Source organism: Pseudochaenichthys georgianus, chromosome 20 (genome assembly GCF_902827115.2).
Source record: "Pseudochaenichthys georgianus chromosome 20, fPseGeo1.2, whole genome shotgun sequence".
Taxonomy (NCBI): domain Eukaryota; kingdom Metazoa; phylum Chordata; class Actinopteri; order Perciformes; family Channichthyidae; genus Pseudochaenichthys; species Pseudochaenichthys georgianus.
Window position 1 is genome coordinate 5,344,770 of NC_047522.1, and position 27,710 is coordinate 5,372,479.

General features: G+C 41.8%; 1 protein-coding gene across 9 annotated transcripts in view; it reads right to left on the bottom strand.

The window, feature by feature from the left end:
* ntng1a (netrin g1a) overlaps positions 1 to 27,710 on the bottom strand; it is a 92,974-nt gene that overhangs the window by 23,872 nt on the left and 41,392 nt on the right. For all 9 annotated transcript variants that reach the window (XM_034108309.1, XM_034108316.1, XM_034108312.1 and 6 more), the window contains exons 3-4: positions 25,358 to 26,001; positions 4,703 to 4,875 (exon numbers count right to left, since the gene is read on the bottom strand). In XM_034108309.1, the coding sequence (XP_033964200.1) occupies positions 4,703 to 4,875; positions 25,358 to 26,001 (817 nt within the window). The remainder of the gene's footprint in view (positions 1 to 4,702; positions 4,876 to 25,357; positions 26,002 to 27,710) is intronic.

Consider the following 27,710-nt stretch of genomic DNA (forward strand, 5'->3'; position numbering starts at 1 on the left):
CAGAGCAGTGGGAGCCGGTTGGTCAATCCCCGTCCCGTGTTGCGCATGCGCAGATCTACGATCCAGTAGAAATGATAAAAAAGTAAAAGTCTGCTGCTTATTGTTCTACCAGGCCAAAATAGAGTATATGAGAGTGAGAGTGTGTTAATTAATATAGTTGGCAGTTTGGAGTAAGTCTGTAGATTTGTTTGTGTGTGTGTGTGTTTCATGTAAAGGCCTCTCATGATAATTAATTTTGTTGGATACATTTTCCCGGAAATGATTGCGATAAACGATAATATTGTTAGCACCGTTGTATGGCCATTTTAGACCACTGACATAATGATAATATATAATAACAATTCAAGTACATCCTTTAAAACTGCTAGTCACTTCCTCATGTAAATGGGAATGTATCGAGGTCAGAAAAGTTATGCTAAGGTCCCGCTACACGATAGCAGTCATTTAGTCCGCATATGCGTAATTAAATATAAAAATCTCACTCCAGCCAGGTACCCAAAGTTGACAACCCTGCTTTATATAAAGTGTACATTTAGTTTATTAGGAAAGAAAAACAAAGATATCGATTTAATTGAAGTAAGTCTAGCTTTGAGCTTGAGTTATACTTTGTGTTGAAGCTACCTTAGACAGTTGCTACTGACATCCAGCAGCTAACATGCTAAGCTAATATGTTTTATTTTACTACACATAATATTCAGACACAAACATGCTGCAAAAAGCCCAGTCCTCCAGTTTAAAGTGCATTTGAGGATTTTCACGTAAAAACAAAATTAGGGTATATTTTTTACTTTTCTAAATCAACTTTTCAAAGGCCACCAGTCACTGCACCCCCCGCCCGCTTCTATCTCCCTCAGTGTCCTCAGCCTACAGTGAAATGAACTGCCATGGTTAATTCTCAAACTGATCCCTCTCCTTCTGTCCCCACAGAAGGAAAAAACGAGAATGCGGGAGGCTGAGAGACGGGTGAGGGGGAAATGAGAGACATAGATGGAGAGAGGACAAGCGAGAGAGACAGAGCCACCCCAGAAGGCTGAGTTAGCTGTGACAGAGAGTGATGCCCACTTCCCCTCCTTCTATCTCCGCCATCCTTTTCTCTCTTCATCACTTTTTAAATCATGTTCTTCTTATTCTTAACGCCATTGTACGACAAAATATCGCCCCCGCCCCCTCCCCCTCCCCCCTCCCCAACTCCACACCCACTCCGGATGATGATTCATCGATCTCCTTATCGCATCAGACGTCTTGATGGGCATAGTAAAAATAAATTAAATCTTAATTACATTTTCATCTTTGACAAATTTGTCTCCGAAGAGCTGCCATATGCTCACTGGGTTTGGGGGGAAACATTGAGAGTGAAGGAGACTTTTGGAATTGGACTTGAACAGGCTTGACAATTACCAAACAGCACAAGGTGCATTTTTCTGTCAGACTTTTTTTTTCTATTCAGGAGGGAAAGCCTTGCATTTCTATACATTTTCCACTGTGTTATTACATTATGGATTTTTTCCCCTCCAAGACAAAGTATAATAATGCACTTTATACTAAGACTGTTTTTCATGACTTGCAGGGCAAAGGGAGAGTGTGTGTCCTTGTGTAGTAGTTATGGATGTGTGTGTGTGTGTGTGTGTGTGTGTGTGTGTGTGTGTGTGTGTGTGTGTGTGTGTGTGTGTGTGTGTGAAATAAGGAGGTCTGGATGAGCACCTGTGTGTGTGTGTCACCTTTTTTAATAATGTGCTGTCAATCTGGACTCTGGGAATGGCCATTTTACTAACCCTCCCTAGATCTCATAACACGGATCCTCTGGGAGGCAGAATAAGTCATCAGCCGGTGTCCCAGAGTCCTCCAGCACCACAGAGGGAAGAAATCACAGCGGATGCAATAAGGGGACAGAGCGGGATAAAACGTAGGCTTACAAATGAATGCCGGAACGCTCCAACTTATAGCCCTGCCTCTCTTCACCCTGCTGTTTTAGCTGATGTATGGCAGGCAAACTGGAGAGGATAACAAGAACGGGCCGATGGTGATTGTTTTTATGCTAACGTGATTGCTATTGATCATAGCTTAGCTCGTGACTTCAGTGCCACTAAACTTCTTAATGTAAGGCAGTGGTTCCCAAACTTTTTCTGTCAGGCCCCCCCTTTGGAGAAAAATAAAAGTCGGGCCCCCCAACACACATAGTCAGGCTCAGTGGCGGCGCCAGAGACTTCTTTTGGGGGTGCTGTGGGGTAGCTTGACGTTTCATAGAGGGTGCTCAAACATTTAGGGTTTCTCATTAATGTACCGGGCGCTACAGTGGAATGTTCTACTGCAACAATCCCCACACATATTCACAGTGTACCCACGACTGTTACAATGAAGGCTCGATAATCAGCTCACGGCATATAGGTGTAAATAGGGATCAAGTGCTATTTTTATAGGTGGTGTGTGGACCTCACATAGGGGGGTCCGGGGCAAGCTCCCCCGGGAAGATTTATTTTTAAATATTGAAGTTAAATGCATCAATCTGGTGCACTTTGAGAGCAAAATGAAGAGATCTATGGATACCTCTCTCAACACCCATTTGAAACAGAACTGTAAACAGGTTTACTTTTTCTTTATGGATATTTTACAAATCACCCTTTTAAACTTTATTCTTGTTTTGCTGTCATATAGTATTTCATACCTGTTTTTCATTTATTCTCTTATTTTTTTATAACTATAATGATCATATAAATGTGTGCCTCGGAAATAATTGTTTACATTAATGGTTACCAAAACGTTTGAGACCCACTGAGATAACACTGAGAGTCCTTTAGCTCACTGAGCCTCTCAGTCTGACAGGAGAGGACTCTCCTCCACTTTGTTGTTGAAAAAACTCCTTATATCTGTTAGCGTAGCTCGCTAGCACCAGAAGCTAACAGCAACGATCTCCGGTACCGGTGCGCTCTCTCTCTCGCTCGTGCACACAAAATGGCTCGTTCCACACACACAGAGCCGAGCTTTAATGAAACACAGAGACCCAGACGTAATGGTACTGTATTGCATCATATTATTTTCAAATCAATAATTTTTCAAATTATGATTTTTTTTGTTGTTTTAAATGGTTATATATATATATATAAAAAAAAAAAAAGATTTGAGAACCACTGATGTAAGGAGACATTTTCTTTTTTTTCACAACTTGAGAAGAGTTTGGGATCCAAATAAACTAACAGCAAACGTTTGGGTGTAAGATAGAGAACCTTTATAAAAAGAGGGAACAGAGATTGTAATATTGCCAAATATTGCTTGTTAAAAGCTTCGGATTCCTTCTTTTATTTGAGGCATGTTTATCAGGAAAGCGCAATATCTCAAAGGAAGGGCCGCCTGCAAGATATTTTTAAGTTCTTATCTATATACTCAGGAGTGCTATGAGTTTGATTCAGCACACTCTCTAACGGCACAATACATTTGTAAATTGCTCGTTTTAACTTCATGAAACGTAACTGTTCATGAGTAGGTGCGCTTTTGTGAGATAAAGTCATTAGCATCAGGGTTCCACTCTGTTTTTGGAACATTTGTACATGCAGGCATTATTGGCTTACATTAATATGAACATGTTTCTAGGTCATGTCTTGTTTTTATTCTCGAAAGAAAACCCTATTTTTACCTAAACCTTTAAAATATCAAGACGTTTGAAGATGAAACACTCTTCAGAAATATGCAGAATGCAGCACACTCAGTCCATGGTTAAATCAGTAGTGTTTTCTTCAGTTAATGTGAATACTTGAGATCATTTGAATGATAGAGCTGGCAGTTCATCCTTAAGTACAGATGAAACAAACTTGTAATTGACAGTTAAAGTGCACTAAAGCCCTGACCCTGCACACTCAGTTTGCACATGAGGGAGAGGGCGTGCAGTCTTTTCACTCACTGCTGTGGGTGTGATTTTAAAAGGATAGGAAGACAGTAACAAAGAGTGAAGTCAGACACAGGGCATCTGCTGAACCCTGTAACACTCACATATGCAATAATCCCACTGCACCTGCTGTACACTGCAACATGCGTAATACATTATCCAGCCATCCATCTTCTCCCGCGTATCCGTGGTCGGGTCGCGGGGGTAGCAGTTCCAGCAGAGAGCTCCAAACTTTTCTTGCGTAACACATTAGTTATAGCATATTGCTAATGGAACAGGGTGTTCCCTTATATTTGACTGCTTCAGTTCAAGCTTTTGTAATAATAATTTGTTACAGTTTTGATATAATTAGTAGTTATTGTAATTGTGTAATTTGTTGGTCCAATATCTGCTCTTGATATTATTTTATATCAAAATAGCTCTGTTTGATTAGTGTAAACCACAGCAAAGGACAACAGATACACATATCCTGTACTATATACACCCAACATAGAAGGTAAATCCGCACTCTGTTTGCTCTATACACTTTTATCTTATTGTCGCATTTGTTATTGCTTTGCATTGCTTTGAAACCCCAGCACTCTCATAGGTGACACACAGGATGCTGCTAATTGGGAACCGGCAACACATGCCTTGGGAAGTCTTCAATATTCTGTTCATATCTATATCTATATTAATACCTACATTGTCATGTGACCCATCCTTTTTAATTACTCAACGTGTGTGTGTGTGTGTGTGTGTGTGTGTGTGTGTGTGTGTGTGTGTGTGTGTGTGTGTGTGTGTGTGTGTGTGTGTGTGTGTGTGTGTGTGTGTGTGTGTACTCACAGATATTAGCGGTGCCCTTGGGGATGGGCAGGTAGGAGCCAGAACTCCAGGCTCGGCCCTGGTAACTCTTCTTGCAGCGGCCACAGTCGGGCCCAGTGGTGTTGTGTTCACACTCGCAGCCCAACTTCTCTTTGTCAAACACACAGCTGTTGGCATGAAGGTTGCACTTGCACCTGTCAAGAGTGGTAGAGAGAGGGAGGGAAGTTGAAAGGGAAAGATATGTGAACATGAGTGAATTGTCTGGCACTGAATGAACATCAGACAGATTTTATTTTGTTGGCTGAAGGGCAGCATGTCCTTGACTAGCGGTGGCATAGGAACACAGTCAGACCGGCTATAACAGTTGCTTAGTCAACTTAAGAGGAGCTAGTTCAAAGGCAAGCAGTTGCACGAAAAAATCTGGCATCATTATTTCTTCCCTTTTTCTCCCCCCCCCCCCCCCCCCACACTCGGGAAGGTAGTTTTAATTGTCCCACTGGAGGATGCAAAACTGTAAGGTCATAGTCGATGGGAGGGGGAAGATGAGGAGGGAGAGAGGGACAAAGAGGTGCGAGGGGGAGGCTGTTGAAAAGAAGCCAAGTTAAATGGGAAAATGAAGGCGAGGCGAGAAATAGCTCAGAGTTAGCCAGAGGGCGGCAGTGAGCAACAGCACGGCTACGTTAGCTATGACAAATTCATATGAGATGAGATCTCAGAAGCATATTTCCACTTTGGAGAGAGGGACTCCCTTAAGGTGCACTTAATACTCATGCACATCCTTCTTGCAGAACCTTCATTTAACAATAAACTCAGCTAAATTCATTTTGTGCATGAGCATTGAGGGGATATCTATCTGTTCAATTAATTTATGATCCTCGTGCAGCGTACTTTGAGGAATATGGGGAATTGTTAAGACTTAAAGACATTTGCATAGAAGACAATGTGAGTGAGTCGTTTCAAAATCCAATATGCAAAGGAAGTCATGAAGCGTTGTGCCATGGCATTTCAACATAGTCCTTTGGGTTTTCAAATGGTTTATTTGACTTTAGATATATTAGATATATATCCTTACGTGTGAAAACATAAGGATCACATTTTTCTATTTGAAATGTATACTTTTGGTATGTACATCGAATAATGATAAGATCGCATCCCACAGCAGAGGAACACGTATGTGAGAATGCTGTTCAATGACTACAATTCAGCTTTCAACACAATTGTGCCCTCCAATCTCATCATCAAGCTCAGGGACCTCAGGCTAAGCAGCGCCCTCTGTGATTGGATCCTGAACCTCCTTACGGGCAGACCCCAGGCAGTGTGGGTGGGAAACATCACATCCTCCACTCTGATCCTCAACACCGGAGCCCCTCTAGGCTGCGTGTTCAGCCCTCTCCTCTACTTCCTGTTCACACTACTGCGTGCCCACACACAGCTCCAACACCATCGTGACCGCCATCGGCCTGATCACCGACGAGACGGCGTACAGAGAGGAGGTCGAAACCCTGACATCTTGGTGCCAGGAAAACAACCTCCATCTCAACGTCAGCAAAACCAAGGAGTTGATTGGGGATTACAGGAAGCAGCAGAGAGAGGGACACGCCCCCATCGCCATCAATGGGACTACGGTGGAGAGAGTCAGCAGCTTCAGGTTCCTCGGTGTCCACATCACTGAGGACCTGACACGGAATCATCACATTAACACCAAAACAGCGGCTCTTTTGTCTGGTGTTTTGGTGTCCTGCTACAAGAGAGTTTGACTGATCTGAGATCTAATGCAGAACTGTGACACGACACACTCCACAAACATTACCAGCATGAGGATGCTTTATTTCCTAAGATAACAGTAATGTGTCCTAAGCGCAGAATGAGTCATGATAACTTAGTATCAATGCCAACACTGGCTGCAACTTAAATAAAAAACTGGAAAACTGAATTCCAACACGCAACTGTGTTTATTTTAGGATTAAAGGCTAAGAGCCAAACAAAATGGCACAATACAAACCAGACTTCTTACTTAGAAAATGCTTGTTCTTTACTAAGAGAAAGGTGAAAGGCATTTTTCTATTCCTTCCTAAGGCAGAGTGAGAGATAGAGTAAAACAAGTTAATGAGATGATAGTTGTGTTCGCCATCGTCTTAGTTAGAAATGAGTTTGACAGCTGGTCTCGGTCAAACCCTGCCGATTCTGCTTGATACGTGGGTACTAGGACTGCAGATGGAAATGAGCTATTAGCTATAATCTGGCATAATTCATATCTTCTCTTTTCTGAGATTAATGTATTTGTATGCATAGTCCTTCTTGAAATAAATACATAATTCAAAAATAATTTGGAGGTTCTACATTCTTCAAATCACTCAACACTCCTTTACCCTGACCCTGAAGTTATCTGCTTGTCGGGGTTTGATACCTGGCTACTTTGTAGTACTCTTTAGTACCAGGGTACGGAGTAGTCTTTATTTGGAGTCAGTAGCTCATGGAAAATAAGGTTGGCAGAAGTAAGAATAACACCTGTTATTATATCATGTCTGAAACATTTGAAAGCATTTCCTATCTCATGCTGCTCATGTTCTTTCCATGTTGTAGCTTCAGGATGTGAGCAGTAATAAGGCTGACACTCACTACTTTACGAGTGTTTCTGTTTCCTAACAGAAACCCATTACATACCTAAATCCAATGTTTGAGTTTTAAACGATCCAGATTCAAATGAATGCAATCCCAGCTGCCGATTTTATTTAAATTGTCCACATTTATTTTATCGCACTTACAATGTAATGAGTGCTGTTTGTTCCTAGGAAGGGACTTCTATGAAAGCATCGTACTACCTAATCTAGGTAATAAGCACCCATGTAAAAATAAAGTCTACTTAAGTATTCTCAAAGAAATAATAGCCAGCACTTTAGAGCCTCTAAAGGAGTCCACTTTCAGGAGCTAGACTGTGAAATCCCTTTGTAACACTGGATTAAATCTTCAGCAGCTATGGCAGTTATATCCAGACCACACGGAGACGCAGAGGGATTGATCGAGAAAAAGTGGTGTGAGTTGAGCGTCCATTAGTGGCTAAAATCAAGGTAAGAACAGAATGAAGTCCTATACAGCTCTCGTCAATTCACTTCCCTTCCTTCTCTGTTATAACAGTCTTGATAGTGTTTATGTATGTGTGAGTGTGTGGACGTGAGGAGCGGGAGAGGTAGAGGATGAGCTGTGTAACGACTTCACATGGCCCTTTGTGGTTTAACCTTCAGCTTCTTTTAACATCGGCAACAATTTAATCAGCGTCTAGAAATGATACAGCCGTCGGCATAATGGTGGAGACCGCCACTCAGGCCCTGAGGGTCTTATACCCACAAGCACTGTTGTGCTGCCAATCAGCAGTGGCCCCTGAATGTGGATACCAAGGGAGGCTCCCACATTGCTGTGCCAGCAACAACAGTTTCAGAGAAGGAGCTCAGTAAACGTGCATTTGACAGCATTTTAATAGCAAAATCCCTCCAGCGCTCCCCAACGTGTGTTTTTTGTCTTAATTTCCCTTTTGGCTCCGCTTCACTTTGAAAACTCTGTAGGTTTTCTCCTTCTGACTCTCCGTCATTCTTTATATCATTCTTTTCATATCTCTCTTCTGCATCCACCTATTAAACTCCTGTTAATAAATATTCATGGAGCTAAAGCATCTTTGTTTTTGTGTGGTGCTCTCAAAGTGATATTGCTTGAGGCAATATTGAGTGTGCCAGCCACCGGCTGTGAGCTAAAGGTCCTGATATGTATTCATAAAATTACCCATGAGGCTATGAGCTGAAATTGCTTGACTGGCAAAAGTAAAGAAAAAAAAACCTTGGGTGAAGTTTACATTCCATTTTCTCTGAGAGAAAGCAGCATACATATTCTCAAATCTGACAAAAGTTTAAAGTTCTCCTTGAAATGTGGGAGACAGGAAATATTGTTTGGCCCAAATGTATTATTTTCCTTTATCCTGGTGGAAACGAGAGCGGCCCAACGGACTTAGCTCACCTGGAGCAGTGTGTCTATGACCTCTGCAGTAATGGGATTCTGATTGACACCATGGGTTCAGACGACATATTGCGCCTTTCCACTGGTGTTGCCAGCAGCCACAAACAAAAACAGACCAAAACAATGCCCTGTTTCAGATTTTTTCCCCCATATCCTTTCTATTACTTCAGCCAATATCTGCATCATCTTCGTTTAGCCAAGTTGCTTTCCCGACATTGCTCTATTTAGCTCGTAGCGGCTTCAAAGCCAAAGTATCAGCCACTAATTGATAGTAATTATCCATAATCCAAGCCTACAACATCCCTGACGCACAAAGCTGCTGATCCCAATAAATTGAGCAGACTAAACTCAACATGGTCCTTAAGTGGGTTAACTAAGTGAAGCAATTACATTTCAATCTAACGCCCAGGTGTTTTCATATGCAGCCAATTGGGTCAAACACGGCTAATAAACACTTTTTGAAAGCCTGTGTCTGCATTCAGTGTGTCGTGCAAATAAGCGACAACAGACAGGGGGTTGCAGAGGTCGGGCAGTGGGGTGGGGGGGTGTCCGGGGGGTCTGGTGGTTCAGAGAGCACTCAGGCTTAATTATGTGCGATGAAAAGGAAATATAAAAACAGGAGTGGCTGTTAAAATGGCCTTCAGGCGTGTGTTTGTTTAAGTTATATTTCACACACACCTACATTATTGAAAGGGGACGATAACTCCATGCTGACGAAATGGGGACTGGTAAAAAGATACCATAGAACATTTTACACGCACACACACACACACACACACACACACACACACACACACACACACACACACACACACACACACACACACACACACACACACACACACACACACACACACACACACACACACACACACACACACACACACACACACACACACACACACACACACACACACACACACACACACACACACACACACACACACACCATGTATACATCACTTCAGGGGACATTACATTGACTTACATGCATTTCCTGGAGACTTATCCTAACCTTAACCAGAACCAACACATGCCCAACCCTAACCCTTACCCTTACCCTAATCCTAACCGCCTCCTATAAGGGAGGCGAGTCCCCACACGTGACTGTGTAAACAGATGTAGGTCCCCACAAGTATAGTAATGCTAGGCCACACACACACACACACACACACACACACACACACACACACACACACACACACACACACACACACACACACACACACACACACACACACACACACACACACACACACACACACACACACACACATACACACACATACACACACACACACACACACACACACAGTTTTATAGCTCTTACTTACACATAGACATGTATAGCTTGCAGCTGACGTATGTATTGGCTTGAAACATATCACCCTGTCTGCTTACGTCTTACTTACTAATTGCCTCCTCTACCTCTTTCCCCCAGCCTGCTTTGCATTGTGGGAGGAAGAGGATTAAGTGGGATATCAGCACGATGTCTCCTGGGATAGACCTCGCCCGTAAACCTCCCCTTAATTGCATACTTCTTTATCAGAAAGTATGCAGTTAAGAGGCAAATGGAGATTGTGAGAAGAATCATGGCACATTCTTTACTTCTTTCTTATATTTTTGTTGCATGCGAAAAAAGTAATTTACAGAGCAACTGATTTATAGGGCTTTTAAGTATTTACAAATGCAGTTTGACCTATCTTAGATGACAGAACTTGTTGCAGATCTCACATCGAGGTGAATACATTTGTTTAAAAAAATCTACAGACTACAGAAAAGGAAAACACCTTCTGACCGACGGCTAGTCTAACCCTAACTCTAATCCTAATCCTACATTTCTTTAAAGCAATTCAGATCCCTCAGAGCACCCAGGGTGTGCAGTTTTTTTCCAGTTTTTAAATCATGTTTTTAATTAGGTTGTTTTTATTGTGTTTTTAAAACTGGGTGGGACTTTCGGAAACAGTTCTAAATTGGTTTGAATCCTACTTAAAGGACAGAAACAACTTTGTTTCTATAGGTAAATACACATCTGAGTTGACAAATATGACATGTGGGGTTCCTCAAGGCTCCATCTTGGGGCCTCTTCTCTTTAACATCTACATGCTACCACTGGCTCAGATAATGAAAAACAACAAAATAAGTTACCATAGCTATGCGGATGACACACACATTTACGTAACAATTTCACCAGGAGACTATGCTCCAATTCAAACACTGAGTAAGTGCATTGAACAAATCAATGACTGGATGTGTCAGAACTTTCTCCAATTAAACAAAGATAAAACTGAGGTAATGGTTTTTGGAGCCAAGTCAGAACGTATAAAAGTTAGCGCTGAGCTTCAGTGTGCAATGTTCAAAACAACAGATAAAGCCAGAAATCTAGGTGTAGTCATGGACTCTGACCTGAGTTTCAACAGTCACATTAAAACAGTTACTAAATCAGCCTACTATCACCTAAAGAATATATCTAGGATTAAAAGACTAATGTCACAGCAGGATTTGGAAAAACTTGTCCATGCCTTTATCTTCAGTAGACTGGACTACTGCAATGGTGTCTTCACAGGTCTCACTAAAAAATCTATTAGAAAGCTGCAGCTGATTCAGAACGCCGCTGCTCGAGTCCTCACTAACACTAAGAAAGTGGAGCACATCACTCCTGTTCTGAAGTCTTTACACTGGCTTCCTGTGTGTCAAAGAATAGATTTCAAAAATATTGCTGCTGGTTTATAAAGCACTGAATGGTTTAGGCCCAAAATACATGACTGACCTCCTGCTAAATTATGAACCATCCAGATCTCTCAGGTCTTCAGGGACTGGTCAGCTTTCTGTCCCCAGAGTCAGAACTAAACATGGTAAAGCAGCGTTCAGTTATTATGCTCCAAATATCTGGAACAAACTCCCAGAAACCTGCAGGTCCGCTGCAACTCTTACTACTTTTAAATCCAGGCTGAAGACTTTTCTTTTTGTCGCTGCTTTTAATTGAACTATTCATATCTTAAACTGTACTGTAACTTTTATCCATGTATTTTTTGTTTTAATGTTTATTTTATTAGCTTTTCTTTTTTAATGCTTAATGTCTTTTATTTTTTGTAAAGCACTTTCAATTGCCTTGTGTTGAAAAGTGCTATATAAATAAACTTGCCTTGCCTTGCCTAGGTTCATTTTGTATAAATGCAATAAACATAGGGAGTTGAATCAGAAGTCATAACTGCCACGTTTTACAGCCTGGCTGCGCTCATGATTACAATAGTATTTGTTGTGTAAAAAAGTGATATGCATAAGTAGCCAATTAAGACTTGAAGTGTCACTCAGAACACTGACCTACAGTACAGTAGCTGAACTATGGCAGCTGGTTTAAAAATTGCAGCACTCTAAATGATTTGTAATGATTGTTTTGGTGAGCTGGTGAGGGGTTCTTGTTTCTGTTGTATGTTCCTCTAACAATAATTCATTATACATGTAGAAAAACTTCTTGCTGTCTTTCAAAACTAAAATGATGATAATTAAAATCAGCCAAGTTAAAGGAACAATTTACTGTATTTTGTGATTCTTGTGCTGCTGGTTCAGTCCATCTCTAGTTCCCTACTTAGAGGTAAATTTGTCGCCTGCCTGTATCAATCCGACCGGGCCATCCATCTATCGAGTCCTCAACATTACTAATGTATGCAGTTGGACATGCTATCCAAGCAGGAGTCAATCAGGGGGTCTTTACTGCCTGTGACATGCCAAGCCAGTTCAATAGAATCGACATGCTGGGCCTCACTGATACTGCTCTCAGCTAAAGACTGTTGGCTGAGGACCCGGAGACAGAAAATGCTCTGCAGAGGAGGCAGAGAGCTCCATCATTGAGGGGATAGTGCCATAGAGATTCAAGGAGAGGCCAGGTGGAGGAGAGATATTAAGTGATCTTGTCATTTAATAACCGGCATTGATGACTGGCGCTCTTAAAGGAAGTAACTCCCCAAAGGAAGTAACTCCCCAAAGGATCCTGCCGCATTGATCCGTTTGTGTCGGTCGCTCAGCCGCAAACTGCGAGAGGTTAGACTGTAACACCTCTGTGTGTGAGAGTGGAAATAAAGAGAGAACAAGTGTAATGTAGCAGGAAGAAAAATATTTGACTCCTCCACAGCCACACATTTTCTCATTAATTATCCAACACTTTTGTACAGTATGCAGTCTCACCTAGTTTTTGATAAGGTTCTAATCATATGAAATAACACCACAATGAAGTGAACATATAAAAGTTACAACTAAGAAGTGTTACTTCTTATTGGTCTTCTGTTATCTCGTTTTTTGCTAATGTCACTCGCCAACACTTACTTTTGTTACATAATCCCTATGTCTGGAGCAGACATCTCCAATAGCTACACCCACCAGGGACCAGAAACTGGAACCAGGGTAGGACCCGAAGAGCAGGTGAAATTACAGAAAAATGCTGGCATTTCTCCCAGCTAGCAGAGGGGCTAACTCTTAGCATCTCCTTTCCGTCTTTATGAGGTCAGGGCTGTATCCGTGTCATCTGTTGGGTTTGAAAATAACTGAGAGACCCTGATAAACCCTAACCCTAACCCCAAAGGGGCAATGTTTCCACTGCATTGAATTAGAACGGTGAACAATGAGAATCACATGAGATGTAAAGATTGCTTGTAACAGGGCATGCAGGTTTATGTGTGTTTGTGCAGACAAAATGTAAAAAATGTTTAGTGATTAGCTATTTGGGTTGATGTTAATAAGCTGGAGGGTATTCCTAGAAACTGCACAACACATTTATAAAATGGTCACTTTTACTATTATTTCTCTCACAGATGTATTGTTGCAGTTTGTCCGTCGCGGCAGGGGAAAACAGTATTTATGATCTGGTTGACGTTGGCAACTTTGATTTGAGCTGCAGTTCAGAACAAAGAATAATATCACTACTTATTCAATCAAATACTGACAACAAGAAATTACGCAAATCTCCTTTCATCAGCTGCGAGGTGAGATTATGGCTGAAATAGTGTTTGTCCTACAAACGGTTTCATCAATAAAGGTGCTTTATTTTGTAATATATAGGCCGAGTAACTGATGGTAAAGTATCATTTAGATAACTGAGCGTATGTAATGAGCACAACAGGCTGATCTATACTTTCCTATACCAAGTCTTATTTGCATGTATTACTGCTGCACATTCATTAACCAAAATAGAAGGTGCGCTTTGAAACTTCACACCACCTTGTGCTTGTCATAATTATTTGCATTTCAACTGAAGGTGCACAATATTAAACTGAGGGTGCAATGTCTCCGTCACGAGATCTTTCTAAATAGCGGCAGGGCTTCAGATGTCTTTCTCTTATCACTGAATTGTTCATGCAAGTGCAATTCAATAGTACAGTATACAAAGGCTTCCCAAACGGGTCAGTGATAAAAGAATAAAAAAAAGAGGGTCAGTGCAGTCAAATGAACGTAACTATGGTAAAGTATGGTAAATATTTGCTTTCAAATAACTGTGACATACATAAAGGCAGCCCTTGTGATATGTTTTGGACAGCGTAGTAAGTCAATCCTATTGAATTTTACCCAGACCCTCCAATCACAATCATCTAGCATCCTCTCATTTACCAATGAACATTTCCAATGAGACATCATGCTCCAGTAAGTTACATTACCTTGCGAAAAGAGCATAGGTCTGGAAAATTCAGTACAGCACTTTTTCTTTGTTTGATTGTTATTCTTCCTCTCTTTTGTCTATTGGACGCTCTTGTTCTGCTTGAAGGCTAAGGCACCGTCGGATAGCCATACACAATGAGCGTCTGCATTCATCGGCCTCCCCGAAAGATAACTTGCTCAGAATCGCTTTTCATGACTCAATGATCCCATTATCAAGCAGTTTTTATTCATCACTCCCTGTCGTCTTCAGATCAGAATCAAATATCTTGCTTGGGGAGGTATGGGATCTAAACACATCGTCACTGTCACTGTGTGTGCGTATTTGTGTGAACACAAGGAGAATTAGACAAACAGGGAGTGTGTGATGACGCTGTCGACACTTCTCCCTTTGCTCGAAATATCTGCTTCAGCTTATGATGTGGGGATAAACAGCCATATGGTGTTTTCTTCACCGAAGTGGCTTTCTTCTAGTCACCCATGCCGATATGGCTAGCTCAGTGGGATGTCTCACTGATAAGAGAAAGCCACGTTTTCTGCATTTCTGATTAGATCATTGTAAATCATCACCACTTGTTTTGGTCATTGAGTTGTCAGGTCTTAAAAATACACATGTAAAAATGTCTAGATATAGCGACAATGACATAGCCAGGGCAGGGAATAGATTGTGCTTATGGCAAATACGTGATATTTAAAACGTATTTATGGTATACACTTAATTTTTTGGGGGAAATTGTTTGAAGACAGATTTGTATTTATGAATGCATGTCAAATATTCAATCACTTTTTAACTTGGTTATTTACTCTACCCCTTCTTTCCAAATCTAAATATTCCACTGATATAACAAGCATATAACACATAATCAATTAAGTATAGAACCATGTTTAAAATAGTTCTGAGTGTATTATGTTTCTCCAGGTGGCACTGACAATGCAGGTGTTGCCAACATCTATACCAATTACTAAATCATCAGTGTGGTGGTGGAGGCTGCAAGTGAAGGAGAGGTCAATGAGGGGATTAGTCATGAGACCCTGACAGGAGCACCCATTATGAGGGAGGCTGTTGCCGACAAAGAGGGGGGGAAGACACGTTGAAAAAGGCCTATCCATTAATGAAATGGGTCACCACATGAATGCTGAATGTGCTCTGTCGACAGTGAAGAAGAGATAAAGCCTCCGATATGGCTGCTTTCTGTGCCCCAGACCCTTATGTGGCACAATGGAGAACAATTGGCTACCTTAACTTGGAGATAAAAAGGCTTTATGAAAAATCAGATCTGAAAATTGCTCATTGTATCCATTGAGATTGTCATATATGAATGTAACTGCATGGTGAACAGTAAACAGATAATACATTGGTTTGTAGGCGTATTAATGTATGGGTCATGACGGGAATGAAAGATGCTGCCTGCATTATCTTTGTGTGTGTGTGTGTGTGTGTGTGTGTGTGTGTGTGTGTGTGTGTGTGTGTGTGTGTGTGTGTGTGTGTGTGTGTGTGTGTGTGTGTGTGTGTGTGTGTGTGTGTGTGTGTGTGTGTGTGTGTATGTGGGGATTTTAGATTGAATTCCTGCTGGACCAGATTTGGATTTATGGAACAAATATGGGATGGCTTTTGCCTGGAGGATATGTACACACACAAATGCGATCACATTTACCCAAACACACACATACACATTTGCTCCCACCAGATGCCATATGTGAAGCGTGAGAGTCTTCCAGTCTATGACATAATTCCAATCTGTTGTCTGTGCTGGCCATTTGTAGTGATAAGAACGCTGTTGTTATTTATTTCCTTGAGTAATACACACAGGCACATGAATTAATGGGAAGTGATGATAAATTGCAGCACCACGGTACCCTAAGCAGATAAGGGTGCCTTGCTTAAGGGCAGGGTGCACTGCCATAGTGACTCTCGTTAGCAGTCCACTCAATCCTGGCCAAGACTCTAGAAAGTGAATGAGAAAAACCGAGTATATATCCGGGTATTTTGTACTCAAGAGAAAGACAATTTTAGCTTCATTCGCCACTTAGCAACTTTCATAGGAATGAACCGGGCCCTTCTCGCAAACCTGTACCCACTTCTAAACATTCATGGTGAATGCGGGGACTGAATACTTCTGAAGTGCAAAATGAATGTTGCTTCATCCCTGAGAACAGGAAGGGGATTTGTTGAGGCGACGCGCTACCAGTCCTCTGCTCTGACGATAAAATCTTCATGTCACTCGTAGCTTTCCTCCTCATATCTCTGGACTCAGTCCATTCCTCCGGCCTGTGATAAACAGTGAGGGATTGGCTTGTACACCTTCTCCGGGTTCAATGTCAGTGACACGGCGGCTCATCACTGGATTTTATTTGTACATAAAGCTCTCAGTGTATCTGATTTTATCACACAACGGAGTGGTTCTGTACCATTTACAGGAAGCAGGAGTTGTTTGTGTCGTGATGGTCTCAGTGTGAAACATCATTTGTTGAGAAGGCACCCTAAGTGAATATGAAATCCTTTTATTCTTGGGAAATTGGGAACCTCCTTTTATTTCGACCCTGTGTTTTTATGAGTGGGTTCGCATTTAGTTATGATAAATGATCTAACGCTTTTCTGCAGAACAATAGTTTGTAGGTAACATGCACGGAAAGATAGCAGGTCACAAATGCAATGATGAGAAACACCACAAAGAAGCAAACACAGATGTAAAAAATGCAAGATTTTAAATTGATTGGCTTTGCACATATTTTGAGTATTAATTGTATGTTACAATATACTGTACAGTGTTGTGGTTAGAAACAACACATATACAAATGTATTTTGTATGTTTACAAGAAAAGGTACACATTTATGCTTTACTAAGCTAAACATCTTAATTTAAATGTTTGAATATGTTTTACTTTGTGTTTTTTACTGCAGTAAAAGCTTCTTTTTTGTGTTAACAGCACCATTTATCTTAAGAGCAAGTATGGCCACTTTCACCTTGGTGCATTTTCTCATATAAACTAAGCCTTCAGAGTTTTCTATAGGAAGCCTCCTTTATCAATGCATGCAGCAACTTCTTTCAGACGGGAACAAGCTGAAAGCAAACACTGCTGTTTGTGTTGTGAATATAAAACAAAGAAATATCATGGGCCTTATGAAAGTACAGTACAATAGGTTTAAGCTGGATTGTCTTTGGAAAGGGGCAATTCAGCAAACAGAGACTAAGCAGTCAAAATCCATCCCTCTTTCATCCTGCCATTTGTATGTGTGAGTGGAGGTCAGCGTGGGGAAAGAGAGAGGAGGTTTTAATAAGTAGCTAGAGGGATTGCTGCTTAGAAAAGGTAGTTGAGGCATGGACATATTTTTGGACGAGACATATATGCCCTTGACCAATAAAGAAATACCGTTTTTGTTTGCTGTAACAAAACAAATCATTACATTACATTGCATTTAGCTGACGCTTTTATCCGAAGCGACTTACAATAAGTACATTCAACCAGGAAGACACAACCTTGAAGAAAACAGAATCATATAAGTACATCAGGTTTCATAGAGCCAAGCATTCCAAGTGCTGCTCAACTGGCTATAGATAAGCCAGCCCTTTATTAGTATATAAGTGCTCTGTTAGCAGATCTTTGTTAGTCATTCTATCGCTCGAGGTGGAGTCGAAAGAGATGAGTTTTCAGTCTGCGCCGGAAGGTGTGCAAGCTTTCTGCCGTCCTGATGTCAATGGGGAGCTCATTCCACCATTTTGGAGCCAGGATAGCAAACCCACGTGTTTTGCTGATGGGAACTTGGGTCCCCCTCGCAGCGAGGGTGCAGCGAGCTGTTTGGCTGATGCAGAGCGTAGTGCACGCGCTGGGGTGTACAGTTTAACCATGTCCTGGATGTAGGAAGGGCCAGATCCATTCGCAGCATGGTACACAAGTACCATTGTCTTGAAGTGGATTCTAGCAGTTACTGGAAGCCAGTGGAGGGAGCGGAGGAGCGGAGTGGTGTGGGAGAATTTAGGAAGGTTGAAGACCAGACGAGCCGCTGCATTCTGGATGAGCTGCAGAGGTCGGATGGCACATGCAGGTAAACCAGCCAGGAGGGAGTTGCAGTAGTCTAGGCGTGAGGTGACGAAAGCCTGGACCAGAACCTGCGTCGCTTTCTGGGTCAGCTGTGGAAGTATCCTCCTGATGTTGTAAAGCGTGTATCTGCAGCAACGGGTTGTAGCAGCGATGTTTGCTGAACCTCATCTTTTTTCTGATAACTGCAGCACAGCACAGACATCGCACGACTTGTGACCTCCAGAGAAAACTTTCTGAACAGGGAGTCTTAAATTCATATTTTGTATTTGCTTTACTTTTCAATCCAGCAAAAATGGTATTGATATGATAGTTTAAATCTAACAGAAAAATAAAAAAAATGCTTCTAATTATGTTGAGTACTTAAAATTGCAGTACTTATAACATATTAATTTTGATTTTGAACTCAATTCAACAAAAGACACTGATTGTATTGTTTCTCTGTGATTCGTGGAAGTGTCCCAGGGATGAAAATGAAAGGCCTGTTTAAGTAGCCTGTTTAATTAAATGCTGTTTATACATTTGGTTTGGCAAGTTTGGCTTCTTAAACTTTATTTTTAAAGTCTACAAAACTTTAATGGTATACCACTATAAAAATTAAATCCTGCAGAATATGATGTCATATCAGACAAGTTAGAACTGCTTTGGGGGATAGCTTTTGACAGATATCTTATCCATCAATTTGGATTAAAAGCCACAAATATTAACCTCATGTTGGCGCCAGAGTAGAGTAAGGAGATACCAAAGTATTTCGAAGAAAAAGCGACCAGTTATAGACCGACAGGCTGACATAATGCCAGGGAGCTAATTAAGCCTCTGAACCCTTGCTTGATTGACAGGAAAACATCATCATGCAGAATCATTTTCTAAAAATATGTTCAATTTATGAAGGACACAGACGTTGTTACGATGGTCCGATGTAGCCGGCAGCTATATGCAGATCCCTGTGCACAGGCAGCTGTGGCCTTTAGATATTGTGCACTACGCTCTGCTGGTGCCATGGTGACGCATCTCATACTCTGCCTCCGCCTATCGCATTTTTCAAATCCGCCCTCTCCGCATATTATTTCCTTTTTACCTTCACGGTTCACAAGTGTACTGCTTGGGGAGGCGTTTGCAGCTGGAGATATGCAATTAATTGGATAGGGGGGGCAGCTTCTATATTAATTCCGCCTCGCACAGAAACACACCCACTACAGCTGCCTCTATATAGGGAGTGAACGGTATTTGCTAAACACAAATAAACCACCGGGAACAAATGCATCATTATTGTTCCCATTATGTACATTAAAAAGCATTTTAAAGTGTGAGAAGCTAAAGCAGGAGCTGAGGACAATAAGGGGATGGCAGGTGTATCCGGTCATATCTCCACAGGGAGAAAGGAAACCAATACATCATATTAGGATTTATTTCATGCAGAGTTGACCTTGCTTCTCTGCAGCTGGAGTTTGGTCCCCAAAAAAACTGTTGTTCGAACACCCATGCGTACTTTTCACAGCCTATCAAGCAGGTACACCAAGAGCATAGGAAGAGCGTGAGATAAAGGTTTCTGCCCCAACTGATAGACATTTCTTTTGAGCTCTTAAACCTGGCAGAGTCAAGCTGGGAGGGCGTCAGCGAGAGACAAGCCGGGGGAGGAGCATCAAAGCTAGAGAAGTTGAGAAACAACCTGGACGGAAGTCAGGCATGACAGGCGATACATGTGTTGATGGAAAAAGGAAGACATGTTTAGGAGCATCGGGAACTGGCTGATTGAGCTTTCGCAGTAAAAGGTAACACTAAAGCAGGATTAAGTGACAATCTGACTGTTATGCAGCAAATGAACATTCAAAAAAGGTCAAATGCGGGACCTACTCTGCCCCACAGGACAGTAGTTTAAAGAAAACATCCAGTCAAATCAGAGTCAAATCTTCAATGAGAAGCCATGATTGTTCAGTTTCCAACCAGGGTTCACCTGTTAGTAAACCATCCTACTGTACGTCTCCTCTTCCAATGGACCTACAAGCATAGGAAGGTAGTTCACAACTTCAAACTGCACTTACTCAAAACACAGCAGAATGAAATAAAAGAGACATTTTGCCCACACTTAATATTCCAACTAATACTCCGCTAAACTTATCTGGCATTTATATTACACCAGTAGCTCTGTGGTTAGGGTTAGGGTAAGCGAGAAAAAAGTACGTTTTATTTTTACATAGAACTTAGCCCACATTCTAACATACTCATCGGTGTCTCAAGGGCACTGGCCAAGCTTGTATTTGACATGTTTGAAGTGAGAACTATTTGACTACATCATTAAAATGTTATTTATGCTTTGATAATCATTGCTTTACCTTTCAAAGGGAAATTACTTACTTACATTACTGTACGCACATTGGTCTGGGACTGGGTCTAATAATGGCAATGTTGTCTTTGAGCCTAAACTGTGTACAGTAGGGAACTGGTGGCAGTGGGGCCAACAAAGTGACCAATTGATAAATGGCAGAAGAATGAATTGGGTGTACGATTATAAGCACTTTACATCGGGGTGGCCACCATGAGCTATCCCTGGATGTGGCACTTCCATTCTCATTATTCTACAGTAAATATGAGAGGGACATACATTAGACATTAAAGCATGTCTCAAATACATCACTTGACTCATTTTTGCTGGACTAACAAAAGGCTACAGGTCATTTAATTACAGCCATAAATCTAACGTGTGATTTATAACAGATGGTCCGTGTTATCTGAACCTCTCAGCTCGGCCTCTCCTACCAACGAGGCATTCTCCCACACAATGACTAATGCAGACTGCTGATTTAAAAAAAAAAAAAAAAGGCTGAAATGCAGAGCACAGCAAAAGGTAAATAGATGCTTATGGTGACAGAGAGAGAGAGAGAGAGAGAGAGAGAGAGAGAGAGAGAGAGAGAGAGAGAGAGAGAGACACTACAGCAGAGAGAGAGAGACACTACAGCAGAGAGAGAGAGAGAGAGAGAGAGAGAGAGAGAGAGAGACACAGAGACAGAGATAGAGACAGAGACAGAGAGAGAGAGAGAGACAGAGAGACAGAGAGACAGAGACTAAGGATGGTAGACAAGTGGAATGACTTATTCAAGGGGGAAGTGGGCAGGGAGAAACATGAAATTAGCACAAATAGATTATCTGTCGACTACAGGCAGGCCTAAAAGCAAGCCAAGCGCTGTGGAGGGAGAGGGAGGAGGGAAAAAAAGAAGATTGACTTCTTGTTTGTTCCTCCCTTAGGGGAGATCCGATAGAGCCATCACTCACAAAATTGCTGATCAGTAGTTGGAACAGCTGTAGCCAAAGCACACATGCACAGTCTGAACTACATGCCAATTAGAATATCAATATTATGACCCATGCACTTTTGGGAAGAAGAGCTGTATAATGTTTTATATTTGTGCTCGCCTCTGATGGAAACTTTGATTTATCATTATTTTTTGAATAATTGGACCAGTCTACATGCTACAACCGACTCATATAACTTGTTTTCTTTCAGATCACAAGATAGATATATCTGCCAGATGAGAGTGGCTTCAATCTTCTTAGCCAACCCTATGCAAGTAAATAAATGAACACTAACTCAAACTATCTCTGTGAGTAATGATAATACAGTCCCAATGATAGAATAGTGTGCTGCATTCTGCTTAACACTATTGCAGTGATCTTACTGCACAAAATGCAATTGTTTCCAAAAGACATATTTTAAATGAGTGAGAATGACGACTAAAGTGTGGAGGCATGGTGACATATATCAATTCTGTGGGCGATTGCATTGGGCATGGAAACATGATTACTATGGATGATTCAATACCGTTTTTAGTATATAACTATAATATATTACATTTTGAAGATATTTCACAAAAACAAAACATTGTTTTAAAAGTCCAAATGTTGTCTTCAATTATATTTCCAAATGGTTTCACATATAAGGCGAGCACTTAGATGTAGAGAACCAGAGAGACTAGATTTAAAGGCCGACTCCTACTTTGCTTTACATTCAAAGGATTTTCTGAGAGTTTTGATTAGCAAAAGTAGTGCATGTGTACTCAACCATAACAGAACACGGGACAATTAAAACCAGACCGGGAGTTTTCATGGCAGTATCCTGAGATGTTAGGGTCCATGGTCAGTGTAGGGATTCACAGCCACTGAACAAGAGGCCGATGGGGAATCTAGACCAGATAAAAGGTTGGTGAATCCAACGAACAATTCGCTTCAAGAGAATTTTCTGTCTAACCTCAAGTCAAAGTGACAGTGACCTTCTGTGTTAATGCCTCGCGGTACATACTGTATTTGCTTTAGAAATTGAATCACAACTACCAAAGGTGCAAGGGTAAATTGTTAAAACAAACTTTGCTTCCATCTATTTTTTTCCTGTACTCAAACAGGGTAGAAACTAGCTTTGAATTTAGATCAAGATAGGGGGAAAACATTATTTCTTGGACAGCAGGAGATACGTTTGGAACTAATAGTCTATTACCGGATTTGGTTTTTTAAACGTTGTCGAATGGAGAGGATTGTTTTTTTAGATTTGGTTTACTTGTTGCAATGTGTATTCTTTGGTTTATTTGGAATTTAGATGGTGTTTATCCCTCAAGAGGCGGCACATGAATGGAATGGGGCTAGGTCTTTGTATATAATTCAAAACAGGGACCCAGAGCCACTTCAGAGACAGGAGAATTAAAGTGAAACAGGGAGATGGGACAGCCCGAATCTTCTCCAGCTTTAATTACAATTTATTGATCACAGGCGGGATGGAAGAAGAGGAGGGGGAGATAGAAGGAAGAGGGGGAGACGGTTGACTAAATTGCAGGCTGCAGTTACTGTAAAGCATTTAAAATAGAGGAGCAGAGCAATTATGCCACAGTCATACAGTGTAATTAGAAATTCCTTCCAACCCTCCACACTTTCTATCTCCACACACCCATTTAGCCCTGCTTATACAATAAAACAGTAAGGGTGTCAAATTCATTTAAATCACCAAGCAGAATGCATTGTTCACATCCATCTCACAGCTCCATGCATGGTCAGATTTGAAATTCTTAACATCGATTTTTTCTTCAGAGTGCCTTTGGTCTGGTCCTCCTTTGTAATCAACCATAATAGAATGGCCATGCATGACACATTGGTTTTCCCTGTAACTACTTGGGCTACATGTTACTAATGGAAAGAGGTGTACTTCTGCAAAGTTAAGCTAGAAAGCTCACTTCCTTTCCTATCTTCTTCTCTTGTTGGTTGACCTACTTTAGCAAAGAGCTTAGCTGCTTTTCTTTGTTTCTCACACTGTTGTGGCCAGGGCAGAAGATCAGCAAGCTCTCCTACTGTATTTCCCCCCACACCCTCCAAATCCAGAGGGATGGCAGCCGAGTCCAGCATAGTGAAATATGCCGGATTCAAACTCACTGCCCCTGCAAAATCGCTCCCGCCGAGTCTCACAGAACCGAATTCCGGGGGTTAAGGAGCTTATGTCTGGTACACGACGCATGGAGAAAGGGACTGAGCAGTGATTCGCCATGGGAGAGGGAAAAGGAGAGTGAAGACTGTGTAGTGTGCATCTCATTATGTCTGAACTATATGTTACCTTTGGTAACCAGTGGAAAACATTGCTCAGGCGAGCGTCACTCCGGGAGCAGCAGGCTGGTAAACGACAGCGGCCCAATAGTGGTATGCAGCCATTGCTCAAATCTACAGCCCCACAGGGATGCATGAGTTTGGTCATGATTAGTCAGATAGAATAAATAATCTACGCTTATGACAGCACGCTTCATTCCAGAGTGTTGAATGGATGCCCCGTTCAACACTTTTGTGTTAATACATTCCCTCCAGTTATTTTTACTGAATAACCTTCTCAATCAGGAGAAAAGTCAAAAATTATATTTCTGAGCGAGGCATTCATTATCATAGCCGGTTGGGCTCAAGGGTACCTTCCATTTACAACACGTTAGAGCCATGTGTCGAATGACTGTAATTTCATGGCATTATAAGGAAATCAACAAATTAGAGATTCATTAAATAGCTTGAAGGCATTTGACAATATTATTGTAAATAATGTCACAGCAGCAAAGATAATAGAACAGTACGACTATAGCCAGCGTAGCATGAGACACACATTCACATCCACATTGGTTAGACGTTAGAGCAACTGATGTTTGCTGTGCCCGGAGCACTACTGATATTTCTATCTGCAGTCATCTTCCCAACTTCCAATTGTTGTGACGTTCCGCCAGTCTGCACTTCTGTACTGCCATCCTCTCATGTGTGAAAAGCAAAACAAGGGTAATTAAATCTTAATGCCTTCACCCCCAACACCATATTCACATCTGTTGAATTGGAAAACCACACTGTGTAAAACACATCTACTTAAGTGTATGCCCCAGTGACTCTTGTTGTAGCGTCAAGGAGCATGGGAAGCATTTGTCGTCCTTTCCTCTAACAGCATAATGGCGTCTTGTTTTCATGTTATATGACCCTCTGTGAGTTCCGTAAATCAAGCACTAATTACAACGCGCAGTGACCTGACGGATGAAATGTCTTCGACGGGCTAATAGACAGCAGAGTGAATTTTGTGTCCAAAATAGAGTGCTTCAGCAAGCCGTAAGCATCTCAGTTAATTAAGACATGCTGACAACTGGTGAACTCCGCACATCATTATGGATCCGCTGCCTAATTGGAAAGTATGGTAACGGTAAACGCATTTTTCTTCACTATTGAGTAGCTGTACTGTCGCTGCAATAAACCACGGGGGAAACAGAGAGGTAATCCAAAACGTGTTCCTTTAGGGAATTAGTCCCCCCATTGGTGGAGTAGCACCCCAGGGGTTCCTAGTTGGACCCCTGATTTAGTTTAATTGGCATAAATTCCCTTACAAATTTGGAATGGATCAAATAACTGTTGGGGTCCTTAGCTGTCTGAAACCGTGGAGCCAAATTGCTTGTTTTGCCTGCTTTGCTCTTGGCATGATCAGAAGAACTCAAGTCTTACCTGCCATGGACTTTGATGTCAGAAATGGCGTAGAAGTATCTGGTCAGTTTGTCCTCGTCCACCATGGTAGCTCCTGTGGCAGGCCGCAGCAGACGGATTCTCAGGTCTGTGATGGTGAAGAAGTCCCGCAGATTCTTGGTGGTGTCCAGTTGGCCATAAAGCGAAGCCATGTTGTGGAGTCGGGGCCCAGCAAACAGCGCAAAGCGGTCCTTGATCTCAAAGCGCACCGTTTTGTCATACTTCCACACGTACCCTCGTGAGTAGTCCTCTGTGCAGATGATGTCCAGCAGTGTGTGCTGAGTCAGGTCCTGCACCGTCTTGGGCTCCATGGTGAAGGCGTCCAGACAGTCAGTGGCATAGAACTGGTACGGCTGCCAGGTTCTTCCATAATCCAGAGACTTTTCTAGGACCATCTGCTCGGGCCGGCCCGACTCAAAGGTGAGGACGATGTCATCAGTCAGCTCGATGGTCTTGTTCCATGATAGCGTGATGTTTACTAGAAGGGCCTTTGGGTACTTCTGCCAAGATGTGGACTGCCAGAAAGTAGTGGGATTACGGCCCTCGATGTCAAACATGAGCTTTGGAGGGTGGGCCAGTTCCTCTGTGTTGGCGTCACATTCATTGTTACACATGTAGGGGTTCTCCTATAGTGAGAGCAAAACAGAGAAGGAAGAAGACATGTTGTTAGTCTTTGCAAAAAACAAGCAAAAAGGTTATTTTCAGTCAGATTGTTACGTCACAATGTAGGGATCATGTGCATATCCATGCTCTGCTGGGCATAGTGTGCAGTCACATATAAATAATCAAAAGCCACGTAGCTATGTATCAATCTTTGAAGAACCTGCCAACACCAATGTTTAACTCAGTTAATTGTCACTGTCATTAGAGTGCTTCCTCTCTGTTGCATTGTTACATCCTGTCACTACAAATGTCACACTTCCCAGTCCTGAAATTAAGATGTTGGTGCAGAATTCTAATGTTGAAAAAAAAAGAAAGTGTGGGCATAAATTAAATAGTAAACTCATCACATTAGATAAATAACCGAGTGATCTCATTGGCTCTTCAAGTATCTGTTCAGACTGGATCTGTGTTCTTGTGTCTTATTGACGTTTTCCCACTTGATTCAGTAACACTGAGGACATTGACGCCTCCAAACCGTTGACCTAAACCTTGTAGACCATGTAATCGTTTTCATCATAACTTCTTTAATTAAAGAGTTATATTTTAATGCCTTGTTTCCTAATATAAATTGTGTTTTTTAGAGTTTTACTGCAAGCTTTTTTTTAGATTCTTCAAGCTGTTTGCTTGAAAGAGATATTTCCAAAAACATTTGTCCGATTTACCACAAATCATTACAAGCCAATGTTCTCTCCTTGCTCCCTGGGGGCTTCATCTAGTTGTCAGGGGGAGGAGGCACTCCTCCACGAGGACCTTTCAAGTGCTACAAGCGCCAATTTATCAGGACAAGATAATCCACTACTTGATTAGGTGGGAGATGTCACCCTGTGTGTGGCTGTGTGAGTGTGGCAATGTAGTGAGGATCCAGGGAGAGGATCAGGCCTCTGATGTAAGACAGTCTAATGAAGCGTTGAGGCAGAGATTGAGTGGGTTAGAGGGAGAAACAGCTCCATTCGGCTAATAAGCTTCGCAAGTTTTTTCTCATCCTCCAAGGCAAGGTGACAATGAAACAGGGCTCTGTCAGGGCCTGTGACTGTCGGAGGGGCTCATTAATATCCTGTCTGGACCGTCCCCTACAGGCTTCTCCCGGCTCTGGACAGCGGTGGCAGCGAGGACACGGCGGAAGAAAGCAGAGTGGCAGTGGAAAATTCCATTTTGGTTTTAGTGTACCACCTCATGGTGGGGGGTTAGGTGTGCCATTAACTGCAGCATCTGGTGCGCCATGTATCTACAGACAGATGTGTAATAACTCATATGAGACAGTTATGCCTGCTTAGGGGGTGAGCACATCTCCAACAAACACACTTGGCATGCAGGAGGGCTCACTGTGTGTCTGAGGCTTGTTGGAAATGTGCATTTATCGAGGGAGACCTAAAACCGTTATTCAACAACGGCGGAGCACTCTGATCAGAGCACAAGTGTAGACTTGGGGGAGAGAGGAAGTTATGTTGCTTTTAATTCCCCCATTATTATGATTAAGTATACTGTATTTCTACCACACCCACTGACTTACTCCTACTCACATGCACTTAAGCACTTCCCCTTTTTCTGCAGGTAATCCTATTAAACGAGACAATTATAATTCAATCAATGCAATTAATTCTGCTCGAGCGCCTGACCCTTTTTCGTGCAGATTTTTCTACTGTATTTGTTTAATTCTTATAACACTCCTGGA